Raw genomic sequence first — 14,189 nt, 5'->3', positions numbered from 1 at the left:
GCTCTGTGCGCCCCTGGCATGTGGTCCCTGGAAGGTTGCTCAGGCTGAAAAGGTCTCCACAACTTCCTGTATTCTGACTGGCAGTAAGCACCCACTAAAAGAGCCTTGCTATCTGAAATACTTGCTGAACGAGAGAGCCTGGGAATTGGGATCTTCTGCATGCAAAGGAAGTGCTCTAGCACTCAAGAAAGGCATGTTGTCCTTGAAGAATTATTGTAAACAGGTCAAAACGTTAGCAGGATTACAGTAAATCCAGCAGTATAAAAGAAGTAGAGATAAAATGAGAAAGAGGGAAAAAAATACATGGAGTAATTAGAAGATAACCAAAAGGAACCATGGAACGGCAGGGCAGTCAATGATCAATGTATTGTTGTATTGGTTAATGTATAAATGTGGGAAATTTGAAACAGAAGAGGTATAAAATTAAAAAGAAAGAAAGAAAGAAAGAAAGAAAGGTGTGTTGTCCATACCTTGGGTTGGTTGAAATGCTCCATTGACATGGTGATGACATTGACTCCGATGATGAAGGTGATGAAAAGGTCTAGGTAGTGACTGGTGCAGAGCATGTGAATGTATTTCCGGGCAGGCGAGTAATCAGCATAGTATGGCCGCCGCTGGGCTTCTGCAGAAAGAGGCAATGGAATACACAGCCATTAGCGCTGTCCTCTGTATTTTGGGGTGCAAGGCATGCTGGCAAGGACAGCCACATGATTTCCCTGCAGGTGGGTGTATTCAATGACTCAAATGCCTTTTTTTTTTTTTTTTTTGGGAGGGGGATACAGCTGAGAGTTTCAGGGAGAAGTGGCATGTCTCAAGCCCACCACATAAGGGACGCAAGGAACAGCAAAGTATTTTGGAGAAATACGCCACCCACAAAGAAATTAAGCACGTCTCTGTCATACTCCAGAATTATTGCATAGGGGGAGAAGGTCTCAGGTTTGCCCTGATCAAAAATCACAGGTTGGTCGAGGCTGGTGCTAATCTTCTGAGATCTTTCTTCTGTGTTATTATTTTAAAAATAAAAACACAGACACAGACACAGATCTTCTTGTGAAGTTTGCTTCTTGTGTTGGTTTTAAGAAGAGACACTCAGCCATCCCCAGACCCATCTGTTTTTTTGTTTTTGTTTTAAAAAACATAGCAATTGCCTTGCTGGATTCATGAAGGATAAGACTATCAAGAGCTAATAGTCACGATGGCTGTATGCTACCTCCAGGATCAGAAAGCAAAATTCCTCTGAATCTCAGCTGTGGGAGATTGTGAGCAGAAGAGTACTATTGTACTCATGTTCTGATTGTGGGCTTCCCATCGGCATCTTGCCCTGTACTGCACTTTGAAGTCCCAAATCAGGATTATTATTTTTACTGTATTTACTCGTATCAAATGCTCACTTTTTTTTGGCCAAATTACGTCGCGAAAATTAAGGTGTGCATTAGATTCGATGGCACATTTCCATTCACCAGCAAATACCTTTTTGGGTTTCAAGGTTCTGAAAATTAAGGTGCACATTAGATTCGATAGCGCATTTGACTTGAGTAAATACGACACTTAAAACACCTGCTGAAATTTAAAAAAAGTATTCATCAAGTGCAAGAACAAAAACAGTGAAGGGGGCCTGTTTGATCTCAGCCAGGAGGGAGTTGCACAGAGCTGGGACTTCAATACTGAATTCATGTCTCCTGGCGAATACGAGACGTGCATCTGAGTGCAGGGGTGCAGCATAATTTTATGTGGATGTATGTTCTGATGCAGAATCTTTTTTTATATGTAATGATTTTTTTATGTTCCACTTTGTATGCTTAAAAAATATTTTATGATCAATACTGGGTTTTTCTTGGTGGTTTTTATTAAGAACTCAAGAAGAGCCTATATCAGGCTAGTGGCCAACTAGATGCCATGCCAAAAGCAGGGCCTCAGTGCAAGAGCAACTTTCCCCTTCTGTGGTTTCCAGAAGCATTGCTGACTATGGAGGCAGAGAATAGCCTCCATAGCCTTCTCTTGATTTTCTACAATCCTTTTTAATAGCCACCCATGTCCATTATGGCCTGAAAGATGCCCAGAGAACATTGCCATTGGGTGGCATCTAAATGCTGTTGATAATAAAGAAATACTATGGATCTTGAGAGCTGGAAGATGCAGAGGCAGCCAAACATATAAAGAAAAACAATGAGGCATAAGACTCAAATTTGGCCACTGTAAGAACTGGGGCCCGAGTTTATTGTTTTCCTCTTCCCTCTTCATTGCTTTTTCCTTTTGTATCTTTTTTTCCCAGGAGGAAGGCACTGTCATCTTTTATTTTTTTAAAAAATGACCTGCAAACCATTTCTGGGAACAATTTCAGCTAAAGAGCAAAAGTAAAGATTCTTTCAAGAAACAAGCAAACTCCTTGAGCTGCCCTTGCGGCTGTGGTCCCCGGTCCTTGCCCTTTCGAGTGCTTTCCAGCTGACGTTAATGCTGCAGATTGTTTTGCTGATGCAAAAGACAACCGGATCAGAATGTACCAGCTTAAATAATCAGATCAAAAGGAAACCAGATTGGCTGGTGACCCTTCAGCTATTAATCTCCCCCAGTCCTCTCTTGATGTCTAAAAAGGACGTTTCAAATGTCTTTTGACCAGGGTCACCCATGTTTCTTCCAGCCAAGCAATCTGAAAGCAAAGTAGAAAGCAATTGTTTTTTTTTCTTTTTCTGGCTGGGTGGATTCTAGCTCTCAACGTTATTTGCAAGAGTCTCATAAATCTGCTCAAAGCAGACAGGCGGACTGTGTGCTGCTAGCATGGCTAATCCTACTGGCCTCCGTGTCAAAAGCAAGGCTTTGGATGTTTATGTAAAAACAGGAGTGCAGTTGTCCATGGGGGAGGACCACATGGCTGAAATAGCTTTTCTTGTGCATCATGCAAAGACCAAAACAAAGACAGGTGACAACGACTGAACTCTATTAATGCACCAGTTTCCAAAAGCCCGATAAAGGAAGAATCATCACTGTGAGTACTGCCCAAATACGGACAATCTTGAAGCCGAGTCCTGTGAGCTCTATACCTGAATTATAGTGATGGCTCTCAAACTTTCTCATTTTGGAGACCCTTTTGCTGAACTTCTGTCAATGGAATCCTGGGTATGGCAAAGATTCTGGGTAGTTCTAAAACGGGGGTGGGGAAACGCAGGCTCAGGGGCCAAAAGGAGCTCTCGAAGCCATCGCTCAGAAAATGATGGGCTGGCCACCTCTGTTGAACCAGCGGTACTGGAGGAGGAGGTGTTGGAAACCAACCCAGCCCCGCAAACCATGACTAGGCTTGAGCTAGACAAATGAGGGGGATTTGAATTGAGATTCCTAGAGTCTGCACTCTTGGAGCCTACATCTCCAGCCCCCACATCCCTAGGAACTGTCATCCTTCACGAATCTGGAAAAAATTACCTGAAAGGAGAAGGAGAAGGTGCAAGAATCCAAGCCAGAAGCTTTCCTCCTTTAATGGAGTCTGTTCCTCAAGGAAGGTGTGGAGCATGGGAAGGGTGATCTGACTTTGGAGGAATAAAAGGTTTCAATCCAGTCCTAGGTTTCACTGGAGCACAATGCTTATATGGAGCTCTCCATGGTGCTGAAACCACTGGGCTGCTTTGTACCCTGTAGGCTTCTTACCAAGGTAGCATGTCCTGCTACAATCTTGCTTCTGGCCATCATCTGCCGCCTTGGATATTGACCCTTGCTTGTTTGGCACAATGTACTTGCTTCTGGCCCAGCTAGTTCGACAGCCCAGTTGCAAACCCTGACCAGTGGAGCCTGGTCCTTGCAGAGACCTGACACCAGGCCTGTCAGAGTCCTTACCGTTGTCCTTTATGAACTGAGACGGGTCCCTAAAACACATTCTAAGGCTGCATCCCACAAGTGAAATGCTGGTTGTGGTGGTCAGGCTAGTTGCCCAGCATGATTTGCCACACAGAGGCACTCCTGATGCGTTCCTGATAAGGTATCCTAGTTACTGGCTCAGAAGAGCAGTGGGTGGGGAACCTGTGTCCGTCCAGAAATTGCTGGACTCCATCTCCCATCATTCTCACCCAACAGTCCTGGGAGATAGGAGTTGCAGTCTTGGAGGGCCACAGGTTCCCCCCTCTTGCTGGAGACTTATGAAGCAAAGTCACCATTGATATGGCACAGTGTGCAGGTATGGTGCAGTAATTCAACAAGGGGGTTAGGAAGCTCAGGTTGACATCTCAGGTGGGTTTGAGAAGACAGAGTGAAAGGAAGCGCTTGGAATATCTTCAGTGCACGGGTGGAAGAAAGGAGGAGTCCTTTCAACTTGGAGACACGTACATAGTAGCACCCTGACAACAGTGGAAGTGACATGCAACAAGGTGCTCATGCTCTGTCCAACAACGCATGCAACGTCCCTTAGAAGAGATGCCAATTCATGCACGGTGCAAAGGTGAGGACGCACAGGGGTGTGCCACAGCGGCGGCAGCAGCGGCTGGGGAATGGTGGGCTTGACTTCATTCTTTGTTATTGTGATGCAGGACCAAGGCATAGCCCCACAGAAGCCAAAGCACACACTGCTGCACGAACATATGTGAGGCAAGTCTGGACTATGTATGTTTCCTTGATATGCTCCTACTTCCCTTGGGGCCATAAAGCTCCAGGACAGGTCTCACCAACAGCTCAATGTGTGAGATTCTACACACAGCAGAGGCCCAGGAGTGTTTGGGGGGGGAGAAGAAGTCCTCTAGGACAGTGATGGCCAAACTTGGTCCTCCAGCTGTTTTGGGACTACAACTCCCATCATCCCTAGCTCACAGGACCAGTGGTCAGGGATGATGGGAATTGTAGTCCCAAAAAACAGTTGGAGGGCCAAGTTTGGCCATCACTGCTCTAGGAAAAGGAAACTCTGGGGCATTCATTTCATAACTTAAAATAAACCGAATCACCGTCAAGAGACCATCCCATGCCTTACCAGCGAGAGATTTAATCTGGGCACACAGATAAATTCCCCACCTCCCTGCTTAATACATAAGAGACTGAGAACGTTCTCTCTGTGTGTGGTTAATTTCTAGATTTCTTCAGGGGACGCATTCATTCCAATAGTCCCTCGGAAGCTCCTCCTGAAGGTTTGAATTGGTTTGTTGCGTACTCTGTGTCGGGGGCGGGACGGGGAGGGATAACACTTGCCAGTCTGGCATGCCAAGGACAACAGTGGGTTGGAACAACATAACGGGCCTCTCAACTCCAAATGCCTACCTTTGACGTAGCTAGCTAGACAAAGGTGGGGTTAACTGGTTTGGGGGATGGTGACAGACAGATGGCGGGTCAAGGTGAGCAAGTTGGGAAATTTGCTAGCTATGTAGTGTTCTGCGGATTTTGAACTGCACTCCTTCCCTCTGTCCATGGCTTCTCAATCGTCATGACGCTCCTCTGCCCTTGAGACCTGTTCTGAAAAACTTCTGAGAAGGAAGTGGCCATGTGGGCGAGCCTTCTTCCCACTTTGACTGGTGTTGTCGATTCAAGCCATAGCATCTTTCCCCGTCCAGTGAAAAGCGCCAAGTGACAACATGACTAGGCCAAGCCCAGCTCAGTTCTGCTGCAACTCACAGATATGACCACTGGCCACAGACACACACTCACAGATCCACCACAAGCCACAGAGAAGGAGTTGCGCGTCCGATCTTTCTGAGTCTGCCATCTTTTTTTTGCTAAGAAGTCACCTACAGAAAACCAAAGCAAGAGCACCCAAACCCTTCAGGATAGAAATAATGGGAGGAATCGCCTCCACCATTATTTCAGTTCTTTGTTACGGTGGGAGGGGGAGAATATGTTTAGATCAGGGGTGGGACCAAACACTACATATCCTTACCTGGCTCGTGGGACTCGCCTCAGGTAATACACCTCACCACCCCATCTACACCATGCCCTCCTTGAATCTTATGCTCAAGGGGAATGCTTCTTGCTTGCTTAAGAGGGGGATAAAAGTGTGTGCAGGAACCTCTGAGTGGCTAGAATGTGACCTGCGATGCTAAGGTAAGTGTTGTGTCCATTGCCGCACTAGCCTGCGACCCCCAGAATGTTGCCTACAACTACCGTATTGCCCCGAATATAAGCCACACCTTTATTTTCCAAATTCCGACTGTGAAAAGTCAAAGTGAGACTTATATTCACAACCAGCTTCCTGGCACTACCGCCCTGAATGAGGGATGGGAGGGGGGCGGCCGGCACCAGCTTCAGGAGGTAGTGCCGGGAGGCGGGCACACAGTGCACTCAAAACTGAGCACCAGCTGCCCCCTGTTCAGGGTGGTAGAGCTGGGAGGTGGGTGCACAGCACGCTCAGAACCAAGCGCCGGCACCGGCTGCCCCCTCCCTCGCCCAGGGCGGTAGTGCTAGGAGGTGGGCTGCACCCACAAATAAGCCTTCAAATTTAAAGATGCGGCTTATTTGCGGGTGCGTCTTATATTCGGGTCAATACGGTAAATGTGGCCCTCAGCTGAAAAATGCCAGTTGTGTGGTCTCTGCTGAGGATCTTCCCCCGGTTCCTACTGCTAGGCAGACTATTTCAACAAGAGAAGCCAGGGATTCATAAGAGGCTGTGACGTGTAACACACCAGGATGTTGCTTTGAGAAACATCCTGAGAAAACAGGCTGTTGTGACCTGCGAGATGAGCCCCCTGCTGCAGAGATCTTTGTGGAATTCCTTCCAGGCAATCATTCTTATTTAAATGTTGCTGCTGTGCTTTAAACTTACATCACACTGCCTTGTTTATACTGCTCCTTCTGTTCTCATTGCCTTGGCTCTTTCAACATTGCCCTGCCTTGATTTTTTTTTTTTTATGGAGTCGTTTCAATCATGCTATTAATCTGCTGGTGCTCTTAACTTTTTCCATTATGTGCCAATAAGCCATTTAAGTGACTTTGGTTGCAGTTGTGGGTCCATGGAGCTAATCGCAGGCTCTGCTTCTATACCCCAGTGGATTAGGTAAAGGGTAAAGGGACCCCTGACCATTAGGTCCAGTCGTGGCCGACTCTGGGGTTGTGGCGCTCATCTCGCTTTATTGGCTGAGGGAGCCTACGTACAGCTTCTGGGTCATGTGGCCAGCATGACTAAGCCACTTCTGGAGAACCAGAGCAGTGCACGGAAACACTGTTTACCTTCCCGCCAGAGTGGTACCTATTTATCTACTTGCACTTTGATGTGCTTTTGAACTGCTAGGTTGGCAGGAGCAGGGACTGAGGAACGGGAGCTCACCCCATTGCGGGGATTCGAACCGCTGACCTTCTGATCGGCAAGTCCTAGGCTCTGTGGTTTAACCCACAGTGCCACCCGCATCCCTTGCCCCCAGTGGATTACAAAGATGCAAATTCTAACCCAGATTAACGGTGATGTTTCCTGACCCCAGTGTAAACAAGGAGTTCACCCCAGAATTCCCCAAACGAATCACCTTGAGCTTGCTCTGATCACAGCTCTTTACGACCACATGGCAGCTAAATAATATTTAGGGCAGGCATGTGGTTATGTAGGGCAGAAAGAAAAAACACAAGGAAGAAACCAAAAGCAGGTGTTCCTGCCTTTACTGCCCCCCAGGGATGGACCATATTGAGCTTCAAGTATCTTGGGCACTTAAGAAACTGGAATGGAGGGAGCAGGTGGAATTGTGTGAGACATTTCCAAAATTGAGGCAGGCAGGAAAGATGCCTGAGGAAGATTCGTGTCCTCAGGCCACCTACAGAAATCGTTGCAGGGAGCTCAGCGACGGAGAACAGAACCGGAATGGAAAAGTAAACCTTTTCTCTGCACTTTCGGGAGGGCAGATCTGAGAGCATCCCACACTTTGTGGCGCTCTTGCCCTTTCTGAACTCATCTCGCAGCTGCCTCCAGGCGCCCGTCTCCTGGGAGCGGAGGCAGAGCCGATTCTCATGGATTTACAAAGGAAATGTTTATGAAGCACTTAATATCGACTTTGCTGCTATTGGGGGGGAGAAAGCCTGGGAGAGTGCGATGGAGAGAAGCATGTGAACTAGCCCACCCTCCCTCTCTCAGAAAAAAATATGTTGAGCTCCCTCAGATCAGCAGCCGAAGTGGCGGTAAAAGCATCAAGTGCTGGTCTGCGCTAAACATTTACTGTACATTGGTTTTATATTTTCATAGATCTCAGCATTCATTCCAGCAGTGGTTGGAGGGTCAGTGTAGATGGTGGTGTTTATGTTTGCTTGGCTGGAAAATTGCAAAATTCAGCGAAGGGGAAGTCTAGGTGTTCAACACAACCCTACCTGTGGCACCCTCCTGTATCAACCTGCCTTTGACTCAATTTGCTATTAAAACAGAGAGAGAGAGAGAGAGAGAGAGAGAGAGGAGAAGGAGGGGGAAGAGGATTGTGGGAATATCTTTTGGCTTCCCCACCTACTCTGCCCAGAAGGCTGCCAGTCCAATCTAGAATCCCACCCACCCACCGGTGGGATAGCTGAATGTGCATCTCTTCTAAAGGGATTCCACCTTTGGGCTCTTCCTCCTCGACCCCCAAGCTGGGAGTCTTCCCCACTTTCCCGACCCCCCACGCTCTGCCATTCCCACCCCCCACCCCATGCAGCGTCTGTGTAGCATGCGGAGACCATGCACCGAGACCCTCCAAAATAAGGAAGGAAGAAAAGAAAGTCAGCTAGTGGATCTGTTTTCCTTATTTAAAAACGTACCATAGGAAATCCCATTGATGGGCCTTAAATAACATTGGTGATGCTTTAAGTCCCAGGGTTAGGGGCAGCAGGACACTGTTGGGAATCAGAAACGAGGCAAGAGAGAGAGAGAGAGATGTGTGGCTGGGGGACCCACTGGAGATTTGGGTGGGTGTGTCCAATGTACAGGTGAAACTTGAAAAATTAGAATATCGTGGAAAAGTTCCTTTCTTTCACTAATTCAACTTCAAAGGTGAAACTAATATATGAGATTGACTCATGACATGCAAAGCGAGATATGTCAAGCCTTGCTTTGTTCTACAGGTGAAACTTGAAAAATTAGAATATTGTGGAAAAGTTCCTTGATTTCCAGAATTCAACTTAAAAAGTGAAATTAATATATGAGATCGACTCATGACATGCAAAGCGAGATATATCAAGCCTTGATTTGTGATCATTGCGATGATCATGGCATGCAGCTGATGAAAACCCCAAATTAACAATCTCAGAAAATGAGAATATTCAAGGAAATCAGCCAAACAAGGATTGCAAATTGAGCAAGATTGGACCTCTGAGAAGTAGAAGCATATCTCACTTTGCATGTCATGAGTCGATCTCATATATTAGTTTCACCTTTTAAGTTGAATTCCTGAAACAAAGGAACTTTTCCACGATATTCTAAATTTTCGAGTTTCACCTGTAGCATCCTTAACCGTGCCTGAAGGAACCTGCCAGTAACTTAACCCATAGTTGAGGTTCCTGTACTCAGAATTCATATATAGCAAGGCAACTTGGACCTCCTCTATGGATTTTGTTTATCAAAGATCCTCTTATCCCTGATCATTTAGCTCAGTATTGACTAGCAGCGGCTCCCCAAGGTCTCAGCTAGGAGTCTTTCCCAGCCCAGTTTCTGAGGATTGAAATTGGGACCCTCTGTAGGCAAGGCACGTGCTTCACACTGAACTATGTCCTTTCCCTTAACAATAAAGTAAGATTCTAGACCTCATCATTCTGAATGAAGGGGTAGTTCATAGGTAGCCTGCTATACACTATTGGTTCATCTAGGTCAGTGAGGTCTACACCAGCTCCCCACAACCTGTTGGCCACCCGGGCACTGCCGGACTACAATTCCCATCATCCTCGACCATTGGCCACGCAAGCTGGTGCTGGTGGGAGTTGTAGTCCCCATTGCAGTCCTGGATATTTGGGTAAACTGTGCCAAGTGTGCAATAGGAGCCAATGGAAGGGGAACAGGGGAAAGGCCAACTCTGACTCTTAAAGCATCTCCAAAAAATGGAATGGGAAGGGAAAAAGAGAGAGAGATCGTGTCTTCTTCCGTCCCGTTGTCAAACCAAAGCAAACCAAAAAAGGAATCCGGGGGCAAAAGATATCTTGCTTTGGAAGCAGGCAAGGCTCAGAAAGATTGTGATTTGTACCGCTGTCTACCGACCAGACATGTATATCGCCTTACTCCTGCGCTTTTTCTCCAGCCTCCGGAGCCTCTTCTCCTCGCGCCGCCGGGCCTCTTCCGCTTCCTGGTGCTGCCGGCACTTGTGGAAGTTCTCCACCACCACCCCGACGAACATGTTGAGCACGAAGAAGCTGACGATGAGGAGGAAGGAGATGAAGTAGAGGAGCATCCAAGGGTTGTGGTTCTGGCTGGGCTGGCGGCGGAGGTGGGAAGGAAGCAGGGAGACAGAGAGAGACAGAGCAATGTGGGATGAGCATGAGAAGTTTCAATGGAGCCCACCATCAGGTAGTGTTTCTTCAATTGGCACTGGACTACAGTGCCCACCATCCCTGACCATTGGTCCTGTTGGCCAGGGATGATGGGAGTTATAGTCCACCAATAGCTGGAGACTCAAGTTTGAGAAGCACTGGCATAAGGCCACACCACACATTTATTACCAATTGATTCTTTTTATTGAGTTTCAATTTTTAAAAACAAATTAACAACAGATTAATTCGAATTTAAAACAAATTTACAAGTTGACTTCCCACCCCCCTTTCAATAGGTTTCTTTTCTTTCCCACCTTGACTGCTCCTTTCCCGTAATTTCTTTTCCACTACTTAAAATAATTTAACATTTTGTTGTTCATTTCCCACCCTTTCTCAGTTTCCATGGGCTGTGCATGTTTCAATTCCTGCTTAGACTTTTGTTGAGCTAAAACATTTCCCCAGTTATTCAAGTAGAGTTACTCTTCCTTTATCTATCCACATCGTAATGTTAAATCACATTTCTTCCAATGCATCTTATTCATCTTGCCTTTATGATTTCACAGTGCTCTAATAAGCAATGGCAAATGTAACCTCTTCTTTTACCCTAGCATTCTATTCAGGCTCCATTCTATTCAAAGAGAGGAGCTACCCAGCTTTGAGATAGTAACTAGGCAATCAGAAGGGAGGGAGCAGCTGGGTGATACATCAACTGAGTGTGTGTGTGTGTGTGTGTGTATCATGCTTGCAACATGATACTGTAATAAAAAGACTATAAATCTACTGAATGCTTGTTAATTCTTATTGGGGAGCTACCAGAAGGGAACTCCCGTACTTGAGAGGACCTGAGTGGTCTTTCTCTCCACCTGAGTCCCAGCCTCTTGCTTTTATAGGATTTGATTGGGGCATCCAGGACCGCTTGACAAGGAAAGGGCAGGTTTAAAGCGCTCTTGAATACTGCATACGCCGCTAGGATTTTAATAGCAAAAAAATGAAAAAGTGACTTAATCCCCACAAAAATCGGCTGGCAAGCGAAGATGATAGAATACCCAGAACTTGCGAAAATGGCTGGGAGAATAAGAGGAAACTCAAACCAGACTGGACAATATTCCAAGAGCATCTCAAAAAGTACTGTGATAATGCAAATCTCCTGAAAGATTTAGACTGAACCTTGAATAACAAGGAAACTATAAAAGCAAAAATTTCTCTTGTAACGGAAAAAATAAGAAAGTGCGTACAGAATAATAAGGTGTAAAAAGTACAATGAGGTGAATCAGAAGCCAAAGTATGTGTAATGTTAGATGTTATGTGGTGAGTTAGTGTCTATGGTTTGTTTATGGTGTTTTCTGTTTTGTTTATGTTTTGTAATAAAGAACTTTTTTTAACAACAACAACAAACTGCATATGGCAAGCATGAAAGGATGGATATGCAAAGACCTTTAAATCTTTTCCCCAATAACAGTGTTACGATCTTTAGCTTCTACCTGCTGGTCGATGCCAACTGCGTCCAGTCCGTCATACATGATGTTCACCCAGCCGTCTTTGGAGGAGAGGACGAACAAGGACATGAGGGCCTGTGGAAGAAAGGGAGACAAACCCTCTGTTTATGAAACCAGTTCTCCTTTGGCTCCTCGCCTTTCAGCAATTGCTCAGGCATGCCATAGAAAGCTACCTAAGAGTCAAAACAGCTGGTAATAATAACAACTGTAGAAGTAATAAGGACACCATCCACAGAATGGAGACGCAGCTTGGAAATCAACATAAAGGCTGTGTTCATGGTCACCCATTTCTTCATTATTTAACAGATATTTCAGAGAAACTAGCAAGAAAATACCTCGGTCCTGCAATCACGTTTCACACTATTACATACAAAACTCTCTCTCTCTTTTGGCATAATTTATTAAGAAATGGTGCTGTGGGTTAAACCACAGAACCTAGGACTTGCTGATCAGAAGGTCGGTGGTTCGAATCCCCGTGGCAGGGTGAGCTCCCATTGCTCAGTCCCTGCTCCTGCCAACCTAGCAGTTCAAAAGCACGTCCAAGTGCAAGTAGATAAATAGGTACCGCTCTGGCGGGAAGGTAAACGGAGTTTCCGTGCATTGCTCTGGTTTGCCAGAAGCGGCTTAGTCATGCTGGCCACATGCTGGCTGTACGCTGGCTCTCTCGGCCAATAAAGCGAGATGAGCACCGCAACCCCAGAGTCGGTCACGACTGGACCTAATGGTCAGGGGTCCCTTTAACTTTTTATTAAGAAATTATTTGTAACTGTCTTGCGTTTTGATCTCTATGAAGTGGAAGATTGCTATTTTTTAAAAAATGAACACGAGCATTGAATTAATTGTATTGAAATATGTTTTGGAATAATTCATTGTTTCTATGAAAATAATCTGAAGGATAACCCATGCTCTGAAAGTGTAAGATCAGTTGATGGGAAGAGATTTCCACATACCAGATATACTCGAGTATAAGCCGACTGAAAGCAGCCTTGTTCTTCCTCTGCCGCTGCCACCACCACCAGGTTTGTGGTGTGGTGAAGCTGCTTATACTCAAGTCTATACGTTTCCCCAGTTTTTTGTGCAAAATTAGGTGCCTTGGCATATGTTCGGGTTGGCTTATACTCGAGTATATACGGTAATTATTTTTACATTATTTTTCTACTGGACAAGTTTCTAGTTCATAGGTAAAGGTAAAGGGACCCCTGACTGTTAGGTCCAGTCGCGGATGACTCTGGGGTCGGGGCGCTCATCTCGCATTACTTTGCTTTCAGTCTGCAAAGGTTGCGCAATCAGTTCTGTCCTACCCCCTTTTGCAATGCCTTTCCTTTGCTTTGAAATCAATTGGGCAGAATTACGTGACAACAATGTAATTAAAGGTTTGCTGCAGCAGACAGAAAGACAAATGAAAACATATTTTGGGGCGGAAGACAAACTGCAGCAGAACTGAAACAGTGCTGCATGCGATGGGATGAAAAGGGACACCTTAAATTCACGGGCTGAATGCTGGGAGGTCAACAGTAGGTGGAGCCATAGCCAATGAGAGGAGCAACCATAGCAAATCAGAGGCAGAGCAAATGAATTCTACCCCACTCTCTGCTGAGGCAATACTGAGACTAAGGAGCAAGAGGAAGCTGACAGCCAGAGTGTCACTTCCTGGAATGCTTGAAAGAAAGGAATATGTTTTTTATTGTTGTGTTTGCTGGGTTCCTTGAGGAGGAAGGGCGGGATCAAATTCAAACTGAATTAACAAGTCTTAAAAAAACATTCTAAGGTCAAGGCACACCTAACATGTTAAGTAAGCAATAAGTGGCTTGATAGCACTTTTGGTGTGTTGGCAACATATGCTCGGGTGGCGGGAGTAGAATGATTCTGAAGGTTTCTGGCATCAGGGTGAAAAAGCAAGTGGTGGTAGGCACCTATAGGCTAGTGCTAGTGACGTCCTCAATCACGGATCACCAGGGCAGGTTTGTTTGTTTTTTTTTTTTTTAAAAAAAGAAGTGTCCTGAAATTATTTATTCTCTCCCCAGCCACAGTGTATAAGCATGGCAATGCATATATGGAACTTTAAATATATACAGGTTGGGGACCTTTAAGCATAATGAGAAAGAATAAGACTCTCCCTAGTGGTGCAGCAATAAAACTGCTAGCACATTTGCAAAGCTAAGCAGGGTCCGGTATGGTTTCAAATTGGATGGGGGACCATGTGTTGAGATCCCTGCATTGGTGTCCCTTCTAACTCTACATTTCTATGATGAGTATTGAAAGTCAACACTATGTTTGGCTAACAAGATGTGTACTGGCGGAAGGCAAAGCTCAGTTTGCATGGTCTTCTCT

At 45.7% G+C, this 14,189-nt stretch overlaps 1 protein-coding gene across 3 annotated transcripts in view; it reads right to left on the bottom strand.

Annotated features, from left to right (window-relative positions):
• The window catches only part of CACNA1H (calcium voltage-gated channel subunit alpha1 H), a 375,780-nt gene that overhangs the window by 29,835 nt on the left and 331,756 nt on the right, over positions 1 to 14,189 (bottom strand). For 2 of the 3 annotated variants that reach the window (XM_081839451.1, XM_081839453.1), the window contains exons 24-26: positions 11,844 to 11,933; positions 10,094 to 10,307; positions 471 to 622 (exon numbers count right to left, since the gene is read on the bottom strand). In XM_081839451.1, coding sequence (XP_081695577.1) covers positions 471 to 622; positions 10,094 to 10,307; positions 11,844 to 11,933 — 456 coding nt within the window. The remainder of the gene's footprint in view (positions 1 to 470; positions 623 to 10,093; positions 10,308 to 11,843; positions 11,934 to 14,189) is intronic. The other variant, XM_081839452.1, reaches the window with a different exon arrangement.

Source organism: Podarcis erhardii, assembly GCF_964252035.2.
Source record: "Podarcis erhardii genome assembly, chromosome: 14".
NCBI lineage: Eukaryota > Metazoa > Chordata > Lepidosauria > Squamata > Lacertidae > Podarcis > Podarcis erhardii.
Note: the sequence above shows the minus strand (reverse complement) of the source record. Positions and strands in the feature narration are given on the sequence as shown.